This window comes from Phoenix dactylifera, chromosome 3 (assembly GCF_051530095.1).
Source record: "Phoenix dactylifera cultivar Ajwa chromosome 3, Ajwa_hap1_PhDact_Kaust_v1.1, whole genome shotgun sequence".
Taxonomy (NCBI): Eukaryota; Viridiplantae; Streptophyta; class Magnoliopsida; order Arecales; family Arecaceae; genus Phoenix; species Phoenix dactylifera.
The window spans coordinates 33936509-33953243 of NC_143192.1; the positions used below are offsets into that span (position 1 = coordinate 33936509).

The window sequence follows — 16735 nt, forward strand, 5'->3', positions numbered from 1 at the left end:
ACGTTTCCTATAATTTTCCAACGTTCCATTCGGGCGTTTCCTGGTACAATTCCTTATAAAACTCGCAGTGCGGTGCCGGTTAGCGTCTATTCCACGGAGGAATCCCTCTCGGAATAAGGAAATAAGAATAAACATCGAAATATATATCCACTGGTGCACCACCCGTGAAGGGGAGGAACCGATGCCTGGTTATTCCACTATTCCCCTTCTCGGAAGAGGATAGAGAGACCAAAGCACAAAAAGAGGATAGAGAGCGACAGAGGGATAAGAGTTTATTCGCCCCCTTCCTCTTTCTTGTTTCCAATTCCGAAGAGGTCTCCAATGGAGACGGTGAAGAATCTCTTGAAGCCGAAAGTAAATCCACAGCAGCAACTCAGAGAATGGCAGCGCCGCCTCCGCCAGGAGTGTCGCAACATCGAGCGCCAGATCCGAGGCATAACCCATCTCTCCTCCCCTTCTTGGATCTCTTCTTTGTTGTGCCTGGATACTAGTTCTTTTTCGATGAATCCGACTTTTTTCTCTCAATTTGTTGATTGTTTAGCGGGTTTTGATGTTTAATGTGATCATGTAGATGTGCAGAGGGAGGAGAGGAATGTTCAGAAAGCGATCAAGGAAGCTGCGAAGAGGAACGACATGGTTTCGGCTAAGGTCAGATCGCCCCGGATCTCGTTTTCGAAATTTTCTAACTTTTTTCTCAATTAGATTTTATGAATTTGTTCTAAATTGGAACAATAGAGTGAGCTTAATTTGGTCGTTCTTATAATTTGTAATAAGGTTTCTTTATAGTGGAATCGAGGAAATATTTGGGAGATGGGGTGAGATTTTTGGGTGAAGATCTTTTTTTCCGAAAAGAAAATTATTTAATGATTGTAAAAATGATCTTTATGGGGTTTGCCCTCTTCTTGTGCTGCTTAATCTCCTGGTATATTGGATCCAGTGCTTGGAGCTGTTATTATTGTTCGTTAGAAACTGTGAATCGTCTCACTGTATTTTATGGTGATTTAGTCATTTTAATTCTATTTTTTTTCAAGAAAAAGACTATTTTATTCCATAAATACTCCGAGTTGACCTTGTTTAACTCAGACAAGGGATTCCATGAATAGCTATGTTTTGGGTTTGGTATTCTGCATTCAAGATTCTGGTAGGTTGGTGCTATCAAGGTGCTGTGTAGGTCCAATACGGTAGCACAAAGCAGCCAATCTTTGAGTAAGAAATAGAAGAAAAAGAGAAAAATGAAAAAGGAAAATGCTGCCAGTAGGAAGGTGTAAATGTAATAGTTAGATAGGCATGCTAGCTATCCTAACCCTACTAGTTTTCAAGGATATGCTGACTGAAATAAAAGCTTAATTGAAATCTCGATATGTTAGAATATTTTTTCGCTTTTCCTTTCTTGAACTTTTTCCCCAGTCCTTCCTCCACCCTTGGATCTTTCTTAATTCTACCAGAGTATCACTCCCTTCTATCATTCAGTTAAAGATTGAAAGCTCAAGTTTGCTAACCTGCATAGCAATAATTGGAGCATCTGGACATCATTCTAAATTTACTTTTTAGGAGAAAGTTGATTGCTAGGTGCACTTGTAGTGGCTGCAGTCTACAAGTCTCAAATTGACTTCCAGTTAAATTATATAGGCAGTGGATTTAATAAACCATGAAAGGAGAGAGAATGACTTTACATCTGAGGGACTTTATGGACTACAGAGTATAGAGTGTAATGGTCATTGATGTTTTGGTTTTTCATAACCAGAGATCAAAATGACAGTGTACTTTTTAGTCATTTTAGATAGATTGTTTAAAGGTTGTCTTCCCAGCCCCTGTGATTCTGACACTGGCAAGAATAGGAACATTTCCAATCACTAGATAGAAATATCCAAATGTGACTTTAATAACAAACCTATTATGACATTCCACTCCTTATCATGCCCAAATATCTTTTTTTGATGGTTGAGGTCCCTCAGGCCTCAACCATTGCTCAAACCTTGAGTCCGTGGACCTCTTCCTGTTGGATGCTTTAGCAACAGCTTGAATTCATGGAAGTAAAATAGTCTTTGGTTGTTTCATCTTGCCAGCAACATAGCTTCCTACATAGGTGATGTTTTGATCTTGCATCTTCTGATGGAAAGTTGTTGAGTTCATCTTAATTCATGGCAAAATTTGTTAAGGGTTGATTGGTTTGAAGAGATATGTATGTGAAACATTGAAAAAATGAATATGAAGCTTTTAAGAGCTCTCACTGGCTTTAGTGGTGGCAGACTTTAGGAGGAGGGAAGGATTCATTTGGGAACTTGAGTTGGTGATGGACTTGTGTAGTTTTTGATATAATGACTATATAAGGTGTGATCTCCTTATGATGGTCGGTGTAAAGGAGGGCTGATAGAGGACTTTTTCATATTTCCTTTCTCTATATTTACACTATTAGGTTTGTAAAACTAAGATCAAAAAAAGAGCCTAGGTGTGATTCCCTATCATTTGAATTTCATGGCAGTCCAGCCTCTCTGCTAATTACTTAAATTATGGGCTATCTTTTGGCTGAAAGGAGTATGATTGAAGAAGAGGCAAAGCACGAGGGAGGTAATGTGACAGTGCCAAAAGGAGTAAAATTTTTAGAATTTTCTACTTTAAATTCCAAGTGTACCACTTAAGAACAAATTGCATGCTCTACTTTGAACTAGTACTCTAAATACAAGGTTAGTTTAATACTGTTTTATGTTCAAGGATCGCCGAACCGGTATCGCTTGGCATACCGATCGGCCACCGGACCGGTTCGGCCTCCAAAAGCTAAAAAAATTTGACCTGACCGGTACAGACCGGTTCGGATCGATTCAAACCGGTACGGGCCGGTACCATTTTCCACCGCTATACCGAACCGGCTGGTACAGGCCGGTTCAGCATACCATGCTTATGTCAGAGTTTCGCATTGATTATTTTCCTCACAATTTGGCCCATTCTTTGGGTAGGAAGCCTGAAAGTTGTATAACTGGTCTTACATTATTTAAGGGCTAGATGTCTACTTACTTTTGAAGTCTGAAACTATGATGGGATGCACTGGTTAATCCATGAGGATTTAAGTAGCTGATAAGATGGTTGTATATTATCCAAGTGGAGTTGCTAGGAGAAGAAAAGCATGGGTCAGTGAGTTACCTCAAGGATCTTCTACTGCTAACCTTCTACAGTGTTAAATGCAAAAGGAAAAGAGAAAAAAAGGAAAAGAAAAAGAAAAGGTGTGTGTGTGGGGGGGGGGGGGGGGGGGGGGTTGCATCAAAAAACATTGTAGGAAGATAATATAAAGAAACACAGTATCGGATGAACAAAGAAAGTATCCCCAGTGTAACCTGTCTTGATGTCCCTTCAGTCTCAGCCAGTGATATTTACATGTACCATCATAGTTTACTGTCTGAAAGTAAAAGCTACTTCTGCCTAGAACTAATTTGCAGCAGACAAGCATGTGAAATTCAGAATATTAACACTAGATATGACTGCATAGAAAGCTTGGAGTACAAGGGTGCTACTGTATTGAAGCTTGCTTCCTTTTATACCCAGAAAGAAAAGAAGAATAGAAGAAAAGAGAAAATGGCCTAGGAGAGGAGGGGGGGGGGGTCTACTCTTACTAAAATGGCCTAGGAGTATGATTTCACCTTTTCTTTTTCTCTCTTATTCTTACTTTGTTATAAGTGTCATGTATATTTCACCATGAAAAACAAACATATGTAAAACTATATGTTGTCGTACTTAATCACTTAAATATAACATAGCTTGCAGTTCTTTCTGATATTAAGTTCCAATATTAGTAGATAGCCAATATTTTTATTGTTGAAGTGCATAATTTCAATTGACAATTGATAAAAGTTTTATTTATGGTGAAAAACTCATAATGTAAAGAGGTTAGTTTGAATATAGATCACCACAGAATATGGATTACCAACAATCATTCTCATCGAAACTAAATAACCATTTATTCCGTTTACGCTGGTTGTGAACTAGTCAACCCCCCAACCCACCTGCGGATAAATTGCTCATAAGTAAAGCAGTCTTGTTTTAACAAACAAATTGTTTAATGCCTTTGTGGATTTTAGTTATACTGGCTAGTTATTATTTGCCTCGTAAGTTGATCTCTTCGCAAATAACACTTAGTATTTCTCTTAATACAGGCTCTTGCGAAGGAAATTGTGAGATCGAGGCGAGCAGTGAACCGTCTTTATGAAAATAAGGCACAACTTAATTCAATCTCAATGCACCTCGGCGAAATTGTTGGTATGACAGACTGTTCATTATTGATGCATTTTTGCAGTAGGACATCTTATTTAATAAGTAGATAAATAAATTATATGTGAATGTTAAATATAATAGAGCAAACTTTATGTTCTGCTGTCATTCCCTCATTTTGTAAGATGAGCTTAATATGGGAACTTCTAATCAAACTTGTTGTGGATATAGGTTTTTGCTTCAGCTAGGATACTGAAATTGAATATCAAACTTGTGAGAATTTTTGTCTAAATAGATCATTCTTATTTAAGTTTTTGTCTAGATTAAGTTATTTGAACATATGTGAAAAAACACATTTAAGTATAAAATATATAAATTAGAAACCTAAGCTTATCGATTAGAAGCTCAACCCTACTCAACTAGCCTGAAACCCAAACTAGTTGGGGTTGGCTGAAACTAATCAATTAGAAGATAAACCAATATCATCCATAGCATAGTGTGAGCTCAAGTACCACTTACAAACTCTAAGAGGCATGGAAGAAATTCAAGACATTTTCATAATGAATTGTAGTTCGTATTCGTACTTCATAGCCTATCAGTCAAGTACTTTGAAATTTATGCCTCATGTATTTGGGTGTCAAATTTTGTTCCAGGATTGAGAACTTGTTTATTGTTGCCTATTGTGTATCTTAAACTTGAAGATCCAATATGTTTCTATTTATTTATGCTGTTCTCAATACATCTCCCTTCTCTTATTACCTTTAGTCTGTTACATTGTTGAAACATAAATTTTGAGCATGAAAAATTTTTTTACTACTTACCTGTCTGAAACAGTTGATTACCGTTCTCTGACCAATTAGCTACCTACCAGCCAGAAGCGACGAAAGGAAGGAGAGAGATAGGAACAACCCTTTCCAAGGCAAGGGAGCCCCTTTTTTGCTTACCGCCCGAACTTTCTTTCTGAAATGAAAGAAGATACAACATCATAGAAAATATAAAACATCTCTAGTACATTTAGACTTTCTCAAACTTATAGCAGCCAGCAAAGTACTGCAAATAAGACATAAGATTTTGCAAATGGTAAATTACTTTGTTTCTTATTGGATAACTCAAACGTTTTTGAGATCCTGTTTAAGAAATATGGGTTAGTTGGTGGTCCATCATAACTCACAAATCAAAAACAGAAAAGTATTCAAGAGATCACATGATGTGACAGTTAATTTCATCTGAGTAAGCGTTACTATTTTCTGTGGAACCATTTTCTGCTTTTCATTGTTGTTTGCTATATATTAATTGTATGTTATTGTTACTAATCCGAAAGAAACATGCTTCTCAGAGTTAAGGTCTGCCTTTGGAGTAATGGTTCAGTTATGAAAATAAAATTGATACTAAATTTGAGAGAAAGTGATGGAGTCCAACCATTGTAATTTGCTAAGGTCCACATATGTGGGGATGCACTACTCAAAGGTTCCAAACAAAAACCTCCCTTGAGGAGAGGTGGTCTGTGACAATTGGGCATTGCCCAGTTCATGGATGAAATGGTTTTTGTGTTTGTTTTGTCATTTATTGCTATGAAGAGGCCTTTTTCCCCTTCTTATCAAGTGGACAGAGACTTTATCTTCAGATATTTTTTGATGAATGTGTTTGTTCTATGTAGCACCGATGTTTAATGGTCTATGATCATCATTCCATGCAAGTGTTTGTGTCTCAGACTTTACATTGCAAGACTATGATTGAAGCATTATGACCTGTTTTCTAATAGTATATGAGATTCAATTACACATATGTGGATATATATTATATGGTATGTTATAGCTTCAATATTCAATTCATAGCTTTAATGTCCAAAACATGACATGCAACTACAGACTGTTTATGGTCCCTAGATCCAGCAATAAGATAGCACCTTATAATATGTTATGCCATTGCATCTTGACCTAGTATAAATGTTTTAAATATTACCAAATCTTCCCTTCTAAAATATTAGTCTACCCTTGCAATATACTTATCAGTGATTTTTTCATGTATTTTACATTTTCAAATAGCTCATGTTTACTTTCAAAAAAAAAAAAAAAAGCTGATGCTTATTCGTGGTTTAATTTCAGCAACTGCCAGAACTGTAGGCCATCTGTCCAAGAGCGCCGAGGTTATGAAGCTTGTCAATAATCTTATGAAAGCTCCTGAAGTGGCTGCTACAATGCAAGAATTTAGCAAGGAGATGACAAAGGTATTTCATTTATGACAATTTGCTGGAGGTTTATTTCGCATTAGTATTTAGTCCAAACTTGTCATCCTATTTTTTCGACTTGAGAAAATAATCATTATTTGGCAAGAAAATAATGGCGAGTCTAATGGTTCATCTCATACATATTGGACAATTATACTCAGTGAATTTTTTCCTTACAAATACTTATTTGGATTGTCATGCTCTGTAATTTGCAAATGTCTTCAGATGCATCATCTAATTTGTTGGAATGCATCATGCATTGTCATTCATAATTAAAATTATTCTCTATCTCTTCCTTTATCTTATTTGGAAAAACTATGTATTTTCTTGGATAAATAAAGGAAATATTGATCTTGTGAGCACTTTGCTATGTTGGTGCTCGGCTATTTGCGGATGATTGGTGAACCTTATGTAGAGATGGTGATATGTGTTAAGCTTATAGCTTAAGTTAATTGACCTCATTTATCATGCCAAAATTGTCCCTTATGGAAATCCGAACCAAATTGCTAGCAATGTTGGACAAGACTAATTAGAGGCAAGTTAGTTTACCGATCCATACCTGAACCATTTAGCCAACCTGGGATAGAGATGCAAAGAGGAGACAAGGGTGGAGAGGGATGAGGAAGCCAAGGGTCCATGCTGGGCCTAGACAATAGGAAACAGGACCATAACATGATTGAATGGCAGTGTTGAGGTGGCATTAGGACGTGAAAAGATGGGGGTGAGGTGCAAGATTATGGTGGAGAGAGAAAGATCAAGTATTAATTACAATGATAGAATTACCTTGCAGGTCATAGCCTGTTGTCCTGAACCTACTTAAAGCCAACCCACCAGCTAGTGAAGCTTTTGCCAGATCCATCCCAACCATGGGCACAAATGGGTAGGTTAGGTTAGCCAAGTCCAGATGGGGTGCCTTGTTTGTTGAAGGTTCAATATCAAATTGCAAACCATGAAAGTCCTCTTGTTTGTCTGTCACAATATATGAAAAATTATCATCTGCCCATTCAAAAAAGGTTAATTGTGAAAAAATTATTATATTCAAAGAAACAATGTCTTCACATGCTAAAAATCGAATCTCTTGAAAATTTTACAAAATGCGTAGTATATGTGATCCCATGTATTTTTTGTGCAAATTTGACGATATTAGCCAAAAAAAAAATGTTAAGCAGAGATTTGATTCGCTTGTGGCTAGGAGTTAATTCATCTCCCTGTAATCAACTTGACTTTGTGATTTGGTTGCATATGATTGAGTATGAAGCATGGGTCCAAACTGCATCTAGGTGCTCATTTTCACAGCCAAAACCCTCCCATAGGCCTGCGCCTTAAGAAAAATATCGCATGTTAGTGCTTCTACCTCTAGCATAGAGCCTTTAGTATAGCGATCAATATATAATTGATTTAGTGGTCTGTAGTTATTCAAGGTGGTGTGATCCTAAAAGGTTGTAGTTTACTTGTGTACAAGTTTCATGATCTTCTACAAGATATAGCTAAGTCAATAGGGACTGGAATAGCTGATTCCAAGTATTAATTTTCCAATATGTTTAACCTGTCATGCCAAATCTTCTATATGATATTATCATCTATTAACATCACTAGATTTTTAAAAATATAGCTAATTCAACATTTTAATATATTTTTACATCCTGTTCTGAATATTTTAGTGCTTCCTCAAATATGGTTTTCTTTCTCTCTTTATATACCAGAGAACTTTTTGGATGGACATTACTTATGACTCAAAAATGAATAAAGATTACGTGAATGAAATCCTTACACTAAATTCATTGTTGCATGATTAATCACAAATTTGTTGCATATGTTATTCCCTTCGCATATTTTATTCCCTTGTTGTCAAGTGTCAAGGATTTATTTTTCTAAAAAATAATCACCATTTGTCAGTAATGTACATGTTGTGATATAATCAACATTACAATTTGTATTACTATTATTATTTGTTGTTGTTGTTTTTGTCGTTACTTGGTGTTTGCTAACAGAATCGTCATTTTAATTTGAAAACCTATATTGGATAAGCATCTCTAATTTATGTGGCTTCATTCATGTAATAATCAAGAACAAAAATATGGTGCATCCCGCACTCATGCTAATACAGGCTAGCTTAGTATGATTTACCATGTTGGCTTCTGCCAGGCATTCCGGCAAACATTATGGAAAGATACATGATACTAATATTACATAGCCTGAAATATCTTGTTCTAAGTTAACCGTAAATAAAAGATTTGTAAATGGTTCCTAGTAACTCTTAATAGGAAAACTTGCACAAAAAGAAAAGCCTAGATCTAACTAGATTAATTTACCATATTAATGGCATTAATTATGCTATGTTGTTGTCCTGTTGATAATAAACATTTCACAATCATATGTACTACAATTTTTGAAGATATAACCTACTAACTTCCAAGCATTACTTTAATGTAATAAAAAATAATAAGAAGCTCAAGATATATCAATAAATTTAGGAGACGAAAGCAACATCTAGACCAATGAAAAAACTAATTGACTTAAAGTAGTTCCTTTGTATCAACATGCAACTAGACCATGTGTTTAACTCATATTGGCTTGTTTTTGTTCCGTGCAATACCTGCAGTGTCAACCAGTAGGCTTTGATATAATATCAGGTAAACATGGTTAATGACAAACTTACTAAAAGTCACTATTTTATTGTAGTGGGTGATGATGCATTACGGTACAAGGACGCCAGTAGGTGTTGATATGGCTTGATACCTGTATGCATCTTTTATTGTCAGCATTTGGAGTATGATATGCATTATAAAACACTAGCATAGTTTGAAGCAGCACTAAAATCCTTGAAAGTTGAAACTAGCAAATACATTCACTTTTAAATATATTTTGTTCATGTAATTTGAAATTTTCTAGCAAGTCTTTTTGTGTATGGATTTCATCACAATTTTATGGATAAGCTCTTTGAAGCATATAGATTCATGAACTGGTAAAATATTTATTTTCTCTCTGTCCAAGTCTTTTAACTTACTTTATAATGTGTAAGAATGTCTTAAGTTTCAATAACGAATCCCATGCCGGTAAGGCACTAGGTTATTATGTATAGAATAAGGTCCACCGTTCCGATTGTACCAACGTACCGGTGGGCACCGGTACCGGTTTGGTACTACTAGTTCGGCTTGGTTCACACATCCAAAAGTTCCAAAAAAATTTGAAATTGGTATGGGCCAGTACGGTTGGCCGGTTCGGGCCGGTACCGACCGGTACGGGCCGGTACATGTCAGTACTGATTTTTAACATCGAACCGGACCGGTCAGAGCCGGTACCGGTTCGGTACGGGCTGAACCGGCCGGTACGGGCCGGTTCAGCATTCTTTGGTATAAACATGTGGTATGCAGGACATGCCAATCCACTATTTGTACGCTAAAAGTTGATTTTTTTTATTTATGAGGTTCTTCTATTATTTTATAATGTTTAAGGTTTTTTTTAGTTTAATGGGTTTTTAGGGTTCTAGTCTCCAAAATAACTAAAAATAGTAGCACATGCACATGTATAGCAATAGCATCCTGCCACTTTCCTTCTGAGAATATTTTTTATCTAGTTATTTTCCATTCAAAAGTTAATATAATTTAGAAAAAGAATATTCTTCCAGAAGAAAGGTTTGCATGGTATCAAGACCCGTGTTGGTACCTTATCAATGCCATAACAAATTCCTGTCCTTAACTGCATCAGCAATGAAGTAGTCTATATTGGGGATGAAGGCCCATGTACCTAGGTGGCAATCATCCTGTGATTAAAAATTTATTGCATCTTGGAGATTAACAATGGCAAATTCTGTAGTTGTGCATTGGTGTAGAATTCCTCAAATTATTTTGGTTTACTTAGTTGACTGCACGATTGTCATCCATACAGTTACTTATTTTAGTTCATTATATATTTCCTATAGCTATGCATTTTGTACTAATACCATTGCTAAATTAGGTCTTTTGTGCTAGTAATAATTTTCATTCTGTGCGCTTGGTTCAAGGTTAAAAACTCGGATTTGGTTTTTGTTTCAGTAAGAGGGGTTTTGGGCTATAAGAGGGGTTTTGGTTGTGACAATTCTAGTTTCTGTCCTTTGGGGCAAAAATAATTAAACAATCTAAAAGAATGACATGAAATTAAAAAATTTAAAGAAAATCAAAACTTGACAAGTACAAAACTGTATTGTATCATTTGGTACCTATGGATATAGCAGTTAAATTTTGTGTTTAAACAGTAAAAAGTTATTTTTTTGGGGAAAAAAACTTGTTCAGAATATGATGAAGTAGTTATATTTCATTTTATTGTTTGATGACAACTTAAAATATAATGATCCATATACTATTAGATTTCATCTTTTTGGTACCCAAACCTATGTTGAAAATTCACATTTCTTTTTTATATATTTTCTTGAAATCCAAGATTACATTGTCTCCATCTCTTTAGAAACTCATGATGCCTGACTTTGATTTGATAAAATTGCCTAAAGCAAACAAATAAATAATTTAGAATGCAATTAATACTAATTGTTCCAACTGTCTAAAGCATTTGACTCCCACTGGCAATTTTGACGAAATTGAGGCTTTCTGGTTTTAGCTGAAACTTATAACCCATGGTCTATTTGAAGGGATTACTTTAATACAACTATTTTTCTATTCCTTGAAGAGGGTAATCTTCTCATATATCACTCAGCATTTTTTTTATTTTAATACTTTCAGGCTGGGGTGATTGAAGAAATGGTGAATGATTCTGTTGATTCAGCTTTGGACTCGGAGGATATAGTGGAAGAGACAGAAGAGGAAGTAGACAAAGTGCTTGCTGCGATAGCAGGTGAGACGGCCTCGCAGCTCCCAGATGCTGTTAGGAGGGAGAGAATAAAGCAACCTTCGGCAAGTGAGGCTGTTGAAGTGGTATGCATTATTAATAATTGCAAGGTCCTTTATTCTCTTTTTCTTATTTTTCCACTTTGACAGTAGATGTAAAATAAAGTTTGTATATGTTTGCAGAGAGAAGCTATTGCCGAGGGTGTCGATGATGAAGGAGAATTAGAAGAGATAAAAGCACGACTCGCCAGAGTGCGATCTTGATCATATCATTTGAATCGGAAATAATCTGTTTGTATGTGATAATGTATGCAAGGCCCTTTAAGAACTGAATGCATGAAGCAATATTTACACCTTGGTTACCTGTTTGTCATATATTTCTCATATGGAGGCCTTTTCGTATTCTCTGAGCAGTGTCTACTGGGTTTGTGGGAAATGTAACAACTTAATGTCCAGAACTGCTTGTAAAATTGCCAACACATGAACATTTGAGCAGTGTCAAAACTAACCTCTTCCAACATTAAGCAGGATCTCAAAATTAGGCCTAATTCGCACAAAGTAAAGGAAGGATTCATTTTAGATTATCCATTACACCTCTAACGAAGGCACACATTTTCATGAGTCTATGAACATATTTTTTTACAGTGGATGCATAGATATGCATAATATAGGTCGATAGTTGATAGGCACTTTAAAATATTCTTATTAGTAGTCATAAGAGCATGGGTATAATTGTCCAATCATTTTTTAAGAAAGGGAGGAGAAAGGTTCTTGAAGGTAATACAAGGATCATCTCTTAAGGAGATGTGCCAAAACAAGGAACGGCTTTCACTACACTGCAGATTACAGGGGAATGCAAATCACTCAAATCTTTTCATGGCCTGATAGAATATGTTGAAAGCCAGAAGGGAACAAGTTCGTCCAAGAGCAAGATAGGTTTTCAGCCTTCTTTAAAGTTTTCATTGTGTTGGCTTCTTGGTTCGGAGGACTGCTGTTTCTCTCCATAAACATGCATCCAGATATTGCCAACCCAACAGTAGCAGCCTTGCAGTATCTTCTAAGGTGAGGCTTTGATCCCCAATCAGTCCCTGGCGGTCTAACAATCAGTCCCAAACGAGCAATTTAATAAAAAACAAAGATGCCTTTTTCTATGAATTTGATAATCTTTATGGTAAAATCCTGTCTGGAGAAAAAAAAATCTTTGTTTTTTAGAAGAACAAAGATGAACGCATTATCAAGCAAAGTTTGCGTGACAAAAGTTAATATAAATTTTTGCTCTCTATGTATGAGAGATGTTTCAAGAGCGATTTGATTTCCGAATTCCAATTTACACATGGCAGCAATTTTTGGGAGCCGTCTTGATAGCATAAATATTGGTAGCATCGGGCTTAGAAATTTTATAGAAGTAATACCCTTGCACATATAGTTTATTATATATTTACTTTTCAAAAATCATTATTCATACATGTACCTCTTAAATTATCCTATTTTTTGCATGAACACCCTTCAGGTCTTTAAGCTGACGGTATTACAGAATAATTATTTTAGATATAAAATGATTTTATTATCCTTTTGTATTAATATCCTTAAAATTTTTTGTAAGTGTAGCTCTTTCCAATACAAACTAAATGTTAAATTTTTCCAAGGATGTTGATATCAAAGAGTGATATTATCAAATGATGCTTAATTTATGATGCAGGGATGGCTTGGTTCAAAATTTTTGTATTGTTTTATCCGGTTGTTGTGAATAGCATATTAAAGCCACCTCTTCCGTTCGATAATTATTATTGGTGTTATTCATATTAATAATAGAATTGGTATTATGCTCGTTATCAGTATAAATTACCATATGTTTGGCTTTTCATAAACGAATTAATGATCTTCCATTGATTTTTCCTCATTTTTTTCCTCCTACTCTTCCAGAACATTGGTCAATTTATATGATTATCAAGAAACCTTTTTATTGATTTTTTTTCTATTTCAATAGTTCAGGATTTTGGCCATGGTCCGCTCATCCAGAGATGTCGGATCAAGATATTTAACTAGTTTTATCGATGTGCCACAATATGGTTACATAGAATATGTTAGCGGATGGGAGTTAATTAAGATCGAGGGAGTAGGGAAGAAAGGCCCACCCTCTAAAGAAAAGCGAATAGTTTGCCACACAACTTAAACTCATTACCCTTTTAGGAATAGGAGACGATAATATGGCATCGAAGCGAAGTGTCAGTTCCATCAGAGAGTACTCCACCATGATAGCCTCAGCTAATCGTCATTTACTCCTAATGACAAGATCGGAAAAAGCAAGAATGGACAAATAAGGCCCAAAATAAAGAAAATTATTGTACTTTTTATTTATCACTAGTAATCTCAGTATTAGAGGGACTGAACAAGCTTTATAGAAAGCAAATCAATGTCCCTAATTCCAAAGGATACACTCTACTTATATGTTTGCATAGAGAAAAATTGCATATATTTTGATAATGAATATACAAACTTTTATATGAGTGCACATATTTCTAGAACCGGACATAAATATCTAATATGTGTTGGATTATATATTTTTATATTGAATCATTGGAGTATATTGGTAGAGTCAAAGGTAAACACTGAATTTCACCAAAAAAAGGTAAACACCGAAAATTATGGATGGGTCATTCCAAGAAAGAAAAGAGTGATCTATGCAGAAACAAAAAAAAATAGATGAGGAATTTCTGCAAATATAAGGACCTGGCACATCTAATTAACCTTACATCTTATTATATCCATAATTTGATTGCATGACTATATCCATAATTTGATCACATGACTCTACTTATGTGCTAATAAGCATCTAAACACATCAACATAAATTCAATTAATAGATGAGCGAGTGAGATCTTTATTTTACTCCAAGTGCACATGATTAAAGAAATGCAACATATCTCAGCTCTTCCTAATTGTGCAAATCTTAGAGTGATTTGATCTCCAGTGATCTAAGATCAATATGTTTGGTAGGTCATGGTCTAATAATTAAAAATGCCTGGGTATCCATGAATAATTTGTTTGGTATGGTACGGAGATCCAAGATCACCGACCACATAATACCACAAATACTCCTAATATATCTTAGATAAATTTTTTATGTGTTTTTAATTCTCATGAATCAAAAATGTAAGTTAATATGCTCATATCTATAATAGCTCCATAATTTTGTCACATATTCTACTTTTAGTATCCCTTATCATATATTTATTAATCATATAAAATATATTATAATAAAATATTAATATATTTATCAATATATTAATTATTAATATATTCTATAAAAATATATTTATTGCTCCTATAAATTATTAATCTTATAAAAATATGTTATTTTTCATTATAGAATTAATATTTTTATTTATACTTATAATAATTTTTAATACTAATAATTATTTTGATTAGAAAAATAAGGTAAATAGGAGTAATATATTAAATATTTTCATTATATAAATATAAAATATAATAATATATTTCTACTATAATTTAAAATTATCCTTCAATAATAATATGATAATATGATGATTAGTAATATATTATAATATAATATATCATTAATATAATATATAATATCAACATAATATTTTATATATATATATATAACGTTGACATAATATATTGATGGTATATTGATATATCAATTTTTCTGCTAAATTGAGGGATATTTTTGTGTTTCCCAAGAAGACAACCCAAGAGAGGGGGTGAATTGGGTTTGGATTAATTCTCGACCAATTAAAAACTATGATTAGTAATTAACTAAATCTAATGCAAGCAAATTAGTTAAGTTACTAGATGAAGTGAATGAAGAGAGAGAGAGAGAGAGAGGACAGCAGCCAATACAAATACAAATCAGTTTATAGTGGTTCGGAGCTAACCCTTGCTCCTATGTCCACTCCCCAAGCTTCACTTGGGAGTTCACTATAATCCCTTGGATTACAGCCAGTTATTTTACATGTTCACAACCCAACTTGTTGTTTTCGCGAGATCACAACGAATTCGGTCGGTTTTCACAGGCTCACCGACTAGAACTACCCAATTGTTTTTCCGGGATCACAATCGAACCCTTACACCGTTGGTTTTAACTTCGGCTCACCAACAAACCTTACAACCCTTGATTCAATCTCCTGATTGAATCAAGAAAATAGTTTGAGAAAAGATACAAGGAAAGCTTCTTAACAAGCAAATATGAATCAATATAAATAGAGTAAAGTTAGAAGCCCTCAAACAGATTTTGGAAGAGGAAGAAAGGGCTTCTCGAACTCTGAGTCTCCTCTTTGAGTGCACTAAAGATCTGATGTCAGAGGAAGAGCCTTGAATGCGAAGGAAAGACTTCTAGGAATGTATTAAATGCGTTTCTTCCTTCTTTTGCTTGTCATTTCTCTCTATAGACTCTTGGTAGTTGGAAAACACTTAATGCACAGATGGAGTAACTCTCTTGATGTCTACTACTGTCACTCTGGCTATTTAAACAGTTCCTTTTGAAAAATAGCCGTTAGACACTGATTTGTGGCCGTTCTGCACAGTATGCATTTGCTGACAATGTATCCGTTGGGGTCGGAGTCAACTTGCTCGATCTGGAGTCGACTCGTCTGTTGCTGGAGTCGACTCATGCTTTACTGGAGACGACTCGCCCACTATTCAGGATTTAAATTAAAGTGCGGTCCCGTCCTGGAGTCGACTCGGGCCAAACCTGGAGTCGACTCGCCAAGATCTGGAGATGACTTGGCATTTTGGAGACGACTCGTTCTCAGGATTCCAGAGATCTATTTTTCTGCATTTCTTTCTCGAGTCGACTCGGATCATCTTGGAGTCGACTCGGCTCTCAGAGCCCGAAAACTGATCCTCTGTCTTTCGAGTTGAACTGCCTCGGAGTCGACTCGGATTATCTTGGAGTCGACTCGGCTCTCGGAGTCGACTCGGCTCTCAGAGCCTGAAAACTGATCCTCTGTCTTTCGAGTTGAACTGCCTCGGAGTCGACTCGCACTTTGTTGGGGTCGACTCGGCTAACTTGGGGTCGACTCTCGTATTCTCGGAGTCGACTCGTTCACAGAGTCACTTTGTTTGATTTTCTGCCTTTCATTCTGCTTTCCTCTGAGAGTCGACTCTTGCATGTTTAGGAGTCGACTCGCCAAACGTTGGAGTCGACTCGAATCCTTCTGGAATCGACTCGAATTTTTCTGGAGTCGACTCGGTAACAAGGTCTAGAAAACACTACTCTATCTTTCTGTCTGTTACTCCTTGGAGTCGACTCGGAACCGTCGGGAGTCGACTCGGCAAGCATCGGAGTCCGCTCGAAATCGTCGGAGTCGACTCGGTGACAGGGTCTGAAAATCATCTTTCTGTCCTTCTGTCTGTTCTTAGTCGAAGTCGACTCATAGTGTACCGGAGTCGACTTGAGCTTGTGCCAGAACCTCTGAAACACTTAGAGTCGACTCGCAATCTTCCGGAGTCGACTCGAGCTTCA

General features: G+C 35.7%; 1 protein-coding gene across 3 annotated transcripts; it reads left to right on the forward strand.

The window, feature by feature from the left end:
• Positions 1-45: 45 nt before the first annotated feature.
• On the forward strand, positions 46-11751 carry LOC103714137 (vacuolar protein sorting-associated protein 24 homolog 1-like). 3 transcript variants are annotated; one of them, XM_089929578.1, is made up of 7 exons: positions 57-433; positions 580-648; positions 4146-4248; positions 5072-5119; positions 6306-6427; positions 11143-11334; positions 11431-11751. In XM_089929578.1, exons 2-7 carry the CDS (start codon positions 634-636, stop codon positions 11509-11511), a joined length of 561 nt encoding a protein of 186 aa, XP_089785704.1. In that variant the 5' UTR covers positions 57-433; positions 580-633; the 3' UTR covers positions 11512-11751. The 3 variants fall into 3 exon arrangements, with proteins under 3 accessions (XP_038979604.3, XP_089785704.1, XP_089785703.1); XM_089929577.1 differs by having other exon boundaries at positions 58-433; positions 572-648; XM_039123676.3 differs by lacking the exon at positions 5072-5119 and having other exon boundaries at positions 46-433; positions 572-648.
• Positions 11752-16735: the final 4984 nt, after the last annotated feature.